The 10,638-nt window shown below is 43.5% G+C and overlaps 1 protein-coding gene across 2 annotated transcripts in view; it reads right to left on the reverse strand.

Moving 5' to 3' along the window:
* Positions 1-10,638, reverse strand: part of ppp1r21 (protein phosphatase 1, regulatory subunit 21) — a 29,924-nt gene that overhangs the window by 7,212 nt on the left and 12,074 nt on the right. For both annotated transcript variants that reach the window (XM_026224694.1, XM_026224692.1), the window contains exons 12-15: positions 3,103-3,239; positions 2,932-3,024; positions 2,075-2,202; positions 23-169 (exon numbers count right to left, since the gene is read on the reverse strand). In XM_026224694.1, coding sequence (XP_026080479.1) covers positions 23-169; positions 2,075-2,202; positions 2,932-3,024; positions 3,103-3,239 — 505 coding nt within the window. The remainder of the gene's footprint in view (positions 1-22; positions 170-2,074; positions 2,203-2,931; positions 3,025-3,102; positions 3,240-10,638) is intronic.

The following is a 10,638-nucleotide window of genomic DNA, read 5'->3' on the forward strand; positions in this document are numbered from 1 at the left end:
TCTGTGTGTCAGAGCTGAAGACCTTTCTGATGGTGCTCATGTAGGTGGCAGCACGTCTCTTGTTCTCCATCATGCTGTCGGCCTGCTGTGGGTTCAGGAAGCCTCCGCGCGGGCTGTAGCCGGGACACGACGCCAAGAAGTCCAGGTTGTTGCTGAAGAAGGTGGCCATCTGGAGGAGATATTATAACTGAATGAAGAGGAGTGCAGCGCTGTGTGTCAGAGGTGTGTGTCTGTGTGAAGTGTGTGTGTGTGTGTGTGTGTGTGTGTGTGTGTGTGTGTGTGTGTCAGAGATGGGAAGATTCAATGATTCACTACATAATGACATATTGGCATAAAAGTAAATGATGTGATGCATCAATTTAAAGTGCCCTTATTATGCCATTTTTAAGGTTTCCAATATATTGTTTTAGGAGTCTCATGCATGCAGGGTCAAAAAACATGTTAGTTTTCTCAGAAAATAGATTCAATTTTACCTCATTTCTAAATGATTCATAAATGACTCATGCGAAGCAGTTCAAAGAATCAGATTAGGGATGTTCATTTTGGTTATTTTTCCTAACCAACAACCGACTCTCATTAACCGATTATTAACCATTAACTGACAAGAATTTAATTAAATTAGAAAGGATAAGAGTCTGTGACCCATCAAAAATACTAACATTTGTTTCCCGGGGATTCATATTACATGTGCAAAGAGTAATGTCTCCATAACACATCACCCTCCTGCAGCGCTTCTGTGAGCGGAGAAAAACATCACAAACACTGTTAGAAGGAAAAACTCAAGTGATTGCTGGCGCCGCATGTGTGCAGAGTTAAGCTTTGACAATGCAGTCTGTTCATTATCATAATAAAGTACAGTCAGTCAAACAGTGTGAAGAAAAACACTGCTCCGTTTAAATATATCAAAATCTGTGCTGTTGTCATCACTGTACCTACGTGATGTTATAAAAAACATTGTTTTACGTGGATATTGAAACACGAGTGAAGAAGGCTATAATAAATAAGTCGAATGAGACCCAACGTTGGTTTCAGATTCGTTTTAGCCTAAATGATGGTGTTCTGGCAAGGCGAGGGGAACTAAAATAGCATGTGTTTACAGTGTTTATTATAATGTTTGTAAACATTTCACATCGGCATTAGGCCCATTTCTGAATTAAATGATAAAAATTGACGTTTTAATAGGTTGAGCAACGCATGTTTTTTCTCTCTAAAAAATGCATTTGTTATATTTGTAGCGTTGTCTATTTTAAGTGCAGCAAACCTTTTAAAATATTTTTATAAATTACTGAAAACAAATAAATAAATGACTTTTTAAACCATTTTATCGATTGTATTAATACGCCAAATTATTAATGGTCGTTTAACGTTTAACCAGTTAAAATGAACATCCCTAGCCGAGATACAACTATTTGCAAATCTGGAATCTGAGGGAGCAAAACAAATCTAGATATTGAGAAAATCATCTTTAAAGTTGTTCAGATGAAGTTCTTAGCAATGCATATTACTAATCAAAAATAAAGTTTTTATACATTTACAGTAGGACATTTACTAAATATCTTCATGGAACATGATCTTTACTGAATATCCTAATGATTTTTGGCATTTAAGAAAAATATAACTGTGACCCATACAATGTATTGTTGTCTATTTCTACAAATACTGTGCTACTGATGACTGCTTCTGTGCTGCAGGGACACAGATATATACCTAATAAATATACACAGAACACACACATAATTTATGCAATCAAAAAAATGTTTTTAAGTGATTAATGGTTTGACACTATTTCAAACATATTTGCTGAAGTAAAAACTATTTATATACAGCAGTGGCCAAAATGATTCGAGCACTAGTACTTCCAGCAGATGAAGATGGTTTTAAGTCAGTTATTTCTATCTTCTGCTGTAGTGTGTCAGTAGGAAATACCAGTTTATTTCCAAACACTGATTCTGTCATTAAATGTCATCATGCAGTGAGGTGTGTGTGCTGCACACAGAGATGTGATCTGATCATCAGTCTGGAGTCACATGAAGAACAGAACACACTGAGACAGACTCAATCTGAAGCTGAACACCTTTCCACAGCTGCTGGTGAGCGACGCCAGCGAGGACAGCAAACACTCGTTAGTGGTGTGAAACTTCTGTGTGACGGTGGGTAGAGCCTGCTCCAGAGACGCCTTCTGACTGTAGTGCTGCGACAGCTCTGCTCACACACACACACGCACGCACACACACACACACACGCACGCACACACACGCACGCACACACACGCACGCACACACGCACACACACGCACGCGCACGCACGCACGCACACACACACACGCGCACGCACACACACGCGCACGCACGCACACACACACACGCGCACACACACACAGAGAGAGAGAGCATTAAAGGCCAGTTAGTGAGAAAGATGAAAGGAATAAACTGAAGGGAACATGTCAACACCTTCTCTAAATCTATGTGTCTAGACCAGGGGTCTCCAATCTTTAGTACACTGTGGATCTGTGACGTTTTTGGCTGGGGGGGGGTTATATAAATCATATATAGTGGGGTTTGAATCACAGGTTGGGTGATTTTTCAGATGAACAATATCTAAATATTAAAAACACAGAATGAGAATGTTGTGAAGGGTTATTTAATCAAATTGTATGTGTATGCATCTTAAACGCAGGACGAGGTGAAAGAGTCTGAAACACGGCTCTATGAGAACAGCACAATCTCTTTCATCTCCTCTTCTTTTGGTTTAAAACAGCTTGATAGTGTACATTAATCTGCGACTCAGGTGCGTGCCGAACAGTGCCGTGCTGGATGAAGTGAGTGTATGATTAAAACAGAAACTCAACAGAAAGAGAAGTTTCACTGTCAGGTGTTTGCTCTGTTTTGAATGTATCTTGATGTAAAGCTGTTCTGCAGTCCTGACTCTCACCTGTGGCAGCGTCATGAAGACTGTGGAGACACGCGCTCATCTGGGTGAAGACTGCGCTAGCACTGCTCTGACACATGGCATCTGAACACACACCTGCGGCACAAGACTGCACTCATCAGTCTCACACACACACACACACACACACACCCTATCAGCGTCACACACACTCACTGGGCAGGGCTAGCAGAGCCACGTAAGACTTCATCTTCTGGAAGACAGCGGTCAGTTTCTTCATGTCCTTCTGTAACTGCCGGTTCTTGGACGCCAGCGCTGCTGTGCAGAGAGACGCCTCGCAGTCCTCCTCTAGACTACACACACACACACACACACACACACACACACACAAGCTCAAATTCACAACCGATGTCTGAGACTAGAAAAGACCTCGCCCTGCACTAATCGAAAACTGCACAGCATTAACAAAGAATGCATTTCATCATAGTGTGTTGTCAAGACTTGCATTCAAATTGGAAATTGCAAACTCTGAAAACATTCAAATGCAAGCACTGTTAATGAAATCTTTTTGTTTTGTTTTTTGCTCAGTGCAGTTCCACATTTTGTTTCATTAATTTAAATGTGTTATTTAATGCATTTTTACAGTTGCACATTATAATCCATTACACCAGTCTGCTAACCTTATGAATGCGATGAGTTTTGATGTTTTGAGTTTTTGTTTTGTTCAAAACAGAGACAGCTATCATGTTTAGGTAAGAAACTTTAGGTTACTCACATAATCCTGGTTCTCTGATAACACGAGTGAGGTATCTCACTATGGGAATGAACCGACAAAGCATGACCAATCCTGGAAGCAATCATAAGAGTGATGAGGGAGTCCCGCCTCCCCAATATATACCACTGCATAATGGTGCCCACCTCATTCTCAGCATATCTCTTTCTCGAGCTACTGCAAGGAGGAAAGTGTGGTGAGATACCTCACTCAAGTTATCAGAGCACCAGGGATCGGTATCTCACTATGGGATATAGACAACTGCCATATTGCAGATATGCTGTCCGAAGCAGGCGTGCCAACCAGCTCTGTAATGTGTGAAAACAATAACACAAGCCCTCCATGTATTATTCACAGAATAAGATGGAGACATGTGAAATAAAAACAACATCTGAACGAGTGTTTTTTTATTTTGTTTTGGTTTTTTTACACACTAAGGATGGAATGAGCCAACAAAGGCTCTGTAACATCCAGCCTATAAAACCTGACAAAAGTGTGTGGTGAAGCCCAACTCAGCGTCGCACAAATGTCCAGAATTGAAACTTCCTTAAACAATGCCCACGAGGTGGCTAACCCACAGGCACTATGAGCCTTCAGCTCCTCTGGAAGACTTAGACCCATGCTATTATTACAAAATATAATCGCTTCCACCAGCCAATGGGACAGGCGCCGATGAGAAATAGGTTTACCCTTATGAGAACCAGCCCATGAAACAAATAACTGATTACTCTCTTAATCCCTTCGTCCTGTCCACATAGTGACAACGCACAAACAATGAAGTCGTTCGTCTTCCAATGAGGAAAAAGGGGGGCAGTGAAAAGCCAGTAAATCCACCTGCCTACAGGCGAAAGTTGACTTGCTTACCTTAGGCACAAAAGCTGGGTTAGTCTTAAGAGATACTCGCAAGAAATCCACAGTAAATACCAAACAAGAGTTATGAACCGACAAAGCATGAAGTTCACTAACTCATTTTGCAGTCATCAGAGCCAATAACAAAGCAACCTTTAGCGAAAGGAGCTTCAAATTGATATTATCTATCGGCTCAAAAGGCGACTGAGTGAGTGCATTAAGGACCATGGACAGATCCCACGGCAGAATCAGTGGCTTTGAAATCCTGTTCAGACATCTCGCACCCCTCATAAACCTGCACACAAGCAGGTGTTGGGCTATAGTACTCCTGTCGATCCCCACATGGCAAGCAGAAATTGCAGCAAGATAAACCTTAACGGTAGAGAAGGCTCTCTCCTTATCTAAAAGTTCTTGCAGAAAACACAACACCTCTGCCACTGAACATTGAAAAGTGACAGTTTGCCTTTGAGCGCACCTTATTTAAAAACATTCCATTTCCTATCAAATGCAGAGCACGTCGAAGCCCCTCTCGCATTCTGAATTGTTGCAATCACCCTCGGAGGCAAACCCATAACCCTTAAGATTCAACCTCTCACGGGCCAGGCCCATAGAGCCACTTTGTCCGGTGCCAGATGAAAAACCTCTGCACTGATGGCGCAGGAGCTGGATTATCTCCGGCAGCCACAACTTCCCTGACCAGTTTGGCGCAATCAGAATTAATGAGTGACCGCACTCTCTTACTATTTTTAGAGTTGGTACAATCAGACTCAGAGGAGGAAACTTGTAAAACAGTACATTTGGCCATGGGTGAGCCAAAGCAACCACACACTTCGGTGCAGAATCTCTTGCCAGAGAAAAGAATAGGGAGCAATGGGTATTTTCGTGCAAGGTGAATAGAACTACAGCACACAACCTCTCCCAAAACTGGTTCACTACCTGAGGTGGTTCTACGTACCGAGGATTCCCCCTGGACAGGAGGTCTGCCCCCACATTCATCATTCCCGGGACATGAGTCGATTGTAATGAATGATGCTTCAAATCCCACACAATGATGCCACCACTGTTGTGTTGTCCGATCTGACAAAAACGTGGTGATTCTGTAGGAAATGCACGAAATGTTTATATGCTAGAAACACAGTTCCAGGAAGTTTAAATGTGCGTTGTGTAGCGAGATGGGCCATTTTCCTTTCGCTATTCTGCACTTGCGCACTGCACCCCAACCTGTGAGCGACGCATTCGTCGTTACCACCTTTCTCAGAGAAATAGCTCCCAGCGGAGTACCTGATTCCAGAAAAACGCGAGCCCTCCAGCAGTGGAGAACGCACAAGCAATGTGACAACATTATCACTTTGTGGTTGAGGTAGCGCTTCGGACATAATCGCTGTGCCACTACCCAGTGCTGAAACTCTCTCATTGTAACAGTCCAAACGGGATGACCATCAGGCCAAGAAGACGTAAACAGTCTGAATTTGACTTTTTTCCCTTTCTGGAAAAGGGAGAGATAACCACGAATTGTCGATGTGCTCCTCTGATAAGAATGCCTGGTACAGGTCTGAGTTCAGCCTGAGACCCAGGTAAATTATTTCTTGTGTGAGCACTAAGCCCAAGCCTTTTAAACGAGACAAACCGATTCATATCTATCTCCGCCTGCCTCCATGATGGAGCAGAGAGAAGGAGATCATCTAAATAAGCGGACACTCTAAGACCCACTATTATCGGCGGTGTTAGAGCTGCCTCGATGCATTTTGTAAAAGTTCGTGGAACCAATGCCAAACAGAACAGAAAAAAATTTGTAGGGTGTTCACTGAATTTTCTGTGCACCGGATAAATGCTTATGTGAAAGTAAGCATCCTTCAGATCTACTGATGTAAACCAGTCTCTAGGACGAATAACATTGTATAATGTTTTTACTGTGAGCATTTTGAACTTGTACTTTCTGAGGTGCTTGTTGAGGTCCTGTAAGTCCAGGATGGGATGGAGACCCCCGCCTCTTTTGGCAAATGACACCCACCTAAAGGATTATAAGGATCACCATACTAATACTGTCTTTGACCCCTTTTGCCTTCAGAACTGCCTTAATTCTATGTGGCATTGATTTAACAAGGTGCTGAAAGTGTTCTTTTAGAAATGTTGGCCCATATTGATAGGATCGCATCTTGCAGTCGACGGAGATTAAGCTCCTGTTCCAACACATCCCAAAGATGCTCTATTGGGTTAATATCTGGTGACTTTGGGGGTCATTTTAGTACAGTGAACTCATCGTCATGTTCAAGAAACCAGTTTGAGCTTCATGACATGGTGCATTATCCTGCTGGAAGTAGCCATCAGAGGATGGGTACATGGTGGTCATAAAGGGATGGACATGGTCAGAAACAATGCTCAGGTAGGCCGTGGTGTTTAAACAATGCCCAATTGGCACTAAGGAGCCTAAAGTGTGCCAAGAAAACATCCCCCGCACCATTACACCATCAGCAGTCTGCACAGTGGTAACAAGGCATGATGGATCCATGTTCTCATTCTGTTTACGACAAATTCTGACTCTACCATCTGAATGTCTCAACAGAAATCGAGACTCATCAGACCAGGCAACATTATTCCAGTCTTCAACTGTCCAATTTTGGTGAGCTCGTGCAAACTGTAACCTCTTTTTGCTATTTGTAGTGGAGATGAGTGGTACCCGGTGGGGTCTTCTGCTGTTGTAGCCCATCCGTCTCAAGGTTGTGCGTGTTGTGGCTTCACAAATGCTTTGCTGCATACCTCGGTTGTAACGAGTGGTTATTTCAGTCAAAGTTGCTCTTCAATCAGCTTGAATCAGTCGGCCCTTTCTCCTCTGACCTCTAGCATCAACAAGGCATTTTCACCCACAGGACTGCCGTATACTGGATGTTTTTCCCTTTTCACACCATTCTTTGTAAACACTAGAAATGGTTGTGTGTGAAAATCCCAGTAACTGAGCAGATTGTGAAATACTCAGACCGGCCCGTCTGGCACCAACAACCATGCCACGCTCAAAATTGCTTAAATCATCTTTCTTTCCCATTCTGACATTCAGTTTGGAGTTCAGGAGATTGTCTTGACCAGGACCACACCCCTAAATGCATTGAAGCAACTGCCATGTGATTGGTTGATCAGATAATTGCATTAATGAGAAATTGAACAGGTGTTTCTAATAATCCTTTAGGTCATTGTAAAAACCATGGTGGCTGTCCTCCAGCGGCACCACCTGAATTACTCTGCTCAATAGAGGTTATTTCCTCCTCTAAAATCCGAGCGGACTCCCCTTCTGCTGTAGACATTAACAAACTGCAGATGATAAACTTTTTCTACCATGGACATTACCCAAGGGTGTACTGCGCATGCGCGCCAACTCTCTGTGTGAGCAGAGAGCGGACTGCTGTAGCTCTTGCTCACTGAAGACATGGAGGCGCCATCTAGCAGGTGGAGCTAGGGGTTGCAGCTCTGATTTGTATGTATTTTTTTTGCTTTTTTGTTTATATTTTTATAAAAAATAAAAAGTGTGCCCTTGGCCCACTGCCTGGATGCACAGGGAACATTTTAAATTATTTCAAATAGAAACACTTGAGACTTTCATCCTCTCTCTTGCATAACCCCATGGGTGGAGAGGGGAGAAACAACATGTGGGGCACTGGGTGAAATGGTGTCAACACTCCAACAAGAGAACTTCCGTCCTTTGAACATTTTTCATGAATCACACTGATGCTTAGGCAGAGGAGGGTAACAAGACTCCAGTCTCATGTAGAGGAGTGCTACAGAGACCCTGTGAGTGGGTTTCTAGGATTCTAGGGTTTCTGTACCCTGACTGACCCTCTCTGTAAGGAGAGGCAAACCCTAGATGCATGGGTTGGGGTGGCCGAGACAAATTTCAAATACTTTCCCATGCAATGACGCAGATCTCTTCCCACAAAGCTGAATCAGGTGACCCAGCATCAGTGTGTCTCCCCATCTCCTCCATGAGCTCAGCTTGGTATGCTGTGAGCCGTGAGGCGGCATTTAGGCTCTGGCAGCCACAGCAGAGGATCTGTAAATTCTTTTAAAAAGACAAGCAGACAACCTCTGTCCTTTTTAGCAGAGAAGGAGAGGAGGAGGATAGGGCTGCCTTTAACAGGAACTCTATGTGAGAAGGGTTTGTCCCTGTACTGCCGCATCTCTGTGACACATGTTGGGATGGCTGGTAGCAGTAGCTTGACTGGGGAAGCACACGATGGCAGCCTCTTCTCATCATAATCCCTCTCTGTACCCTGGCCCTCTTACTGATATGGCCAGTCGATAGACAGTTTAGCAGCCACTCTTCTACACATTTCAATAAGGTCCAGTTCCTCTGGCATGGTGGGGGGACTCACCGATCACACTACGAGGCCTGGAAGAAAGATAGGAGGGAGGATAGCGTCCTCATCATCCTCCTCCAAATCCCCCTCTAAGAGATGGGCAATCATCTCATCATCTTCATCCTTCTCTTTGTCCCCAGCCAAAGGGTGTGATTCAAAGAGGGTATTTCTGGAGATATCTCGTCCATTAACTCTACCCAGCTGTACTGAGCCCGCAGAGCAACCACATTCATTTCCACGGGAGGCACGGAAAAACTCGGATCTCCTTTATTCATGGCCGTGACTCTTACTCTGCACTCCAAAACCCTTAAAGGGGGGGTGAAATGCTCATTTTCACTCAATATCCTGTTAATCTTGAGTACCTATAGATTAGTACTGCATCCTTCATATCTCCAAAAAGTCTTTAGTTTTATTATATTTATAAGAGAAAAATTTTTTCCGGAAAAACACGAGCGTCTGGAGGCGTGACGTGTGGGCGGAGCTAAAGAATCACGAGCGCCAGTAGGCTTTTCCATTGAGAGCGTTTGGAAACTGTGACATTACTGTGAGGAAAAAAAAACATCATCCAAAACAAACCATGGCTAACAGTCAGATTCAGCCGTTTATTAGAATCAGATCCAGAGGCTGAAATTTAACAAGAGCAGCATCAGCAAACGACGTCTCTATGTGGTATGTACTGAAACTGTATATATTTGCTTAGTGGTTTTGGAAAATGACTAAGTTCCACTTTATGTCGTTTTTTTTCTTTAAAGGTGTACAAGGTTTACTTGATGAGCTTACACGCCGATAGCTAAGTTAACAACACAGAGATATTTGAAGCAGTTTTACTCACCGCCTGCGGTTCCAACACACGATCGTGACCCTTTTCCGTTGGGATTGCATCATCCTTAAGAAATAAACGATGTGCAAATCCGTCGTCAAACTGGGCCTTGTTTGTAAAACAAGCATCTTCGAAATGCAGGGAACAAACACAAACACTTGCACAACTCCGTTGATGCTCTGTAAAAATAAACTCCATTCACTGGTCCCTTAATGCTGTTTCTCTTTTGGTAATCTGTGCAGGGTTGTCTTGCCCTGGCAACCAAAAACACACTTCTTTTGTGACATTTGGCGACGCTCTCGCTCTGATCAGTGAAGTCTGTTGTGCTCTCAGTGCTCTGCTATACGGGAACGCACGCTCTTCCGGCAGAAGTGCCTCAGGACACATATAAGGAAATTCCGCTCCATCTAACGTCACACAGAGCCATACTCGAAAAAAACTTTCCCAAACTTGTGACAAACCGGAAGGAGTATTTTTGGAACAGAAATACTCCTTCAAACGTACAACTTAATTTTTGAAACTTTGTCCATGTTTAGCATGGGAATCCAACTCTTTAACAGTGTAAAAATAGCATCCCCCCCCCCCCCCTTTAACAGGAACTGAGAGCAGTGCGGCCAGCATTCAGGATTAGTGAGTGCAGCCTGAGCAGATCTAACTCCCAAACACACTATGCACAGAGGGTGAGAGTCTTTAGACGAGAACATCGACCTGAATGCGCACCGACGACAGGGATCTTTCTCTTTCACTGTGCTACTGGATGGGCTCGCAGTCGCCATAATAGAGAAGCAAACACAGAGAGATTAACAAGATCACCACAACATGCCTCTCAATAACAGGTCTTACTGCAAATTATTCCCAGAAAATGCACCGGGAAGGTACCGATCTGTACACCACTTAACCTGAAGAAATAATTAAGAGAAAAAACTGTAACTGCTCAAAGAAAATGAGAACCCGCCTTGACGCGC

Source organism: Carassius auratus, chromosome 38 (genome assembly GCF_003368295.1).
Source record: "Carassius auratus strain Wakin chromosome 38, ASM336829v1, whole genome shotgun sequence".
Classification (NCBI taxonomy): Eukaryota; Metazoa; Chordata; class Actinopteri; order Cypriniformes; family Cyprinidae; genus Carassius; species Carassius auratus.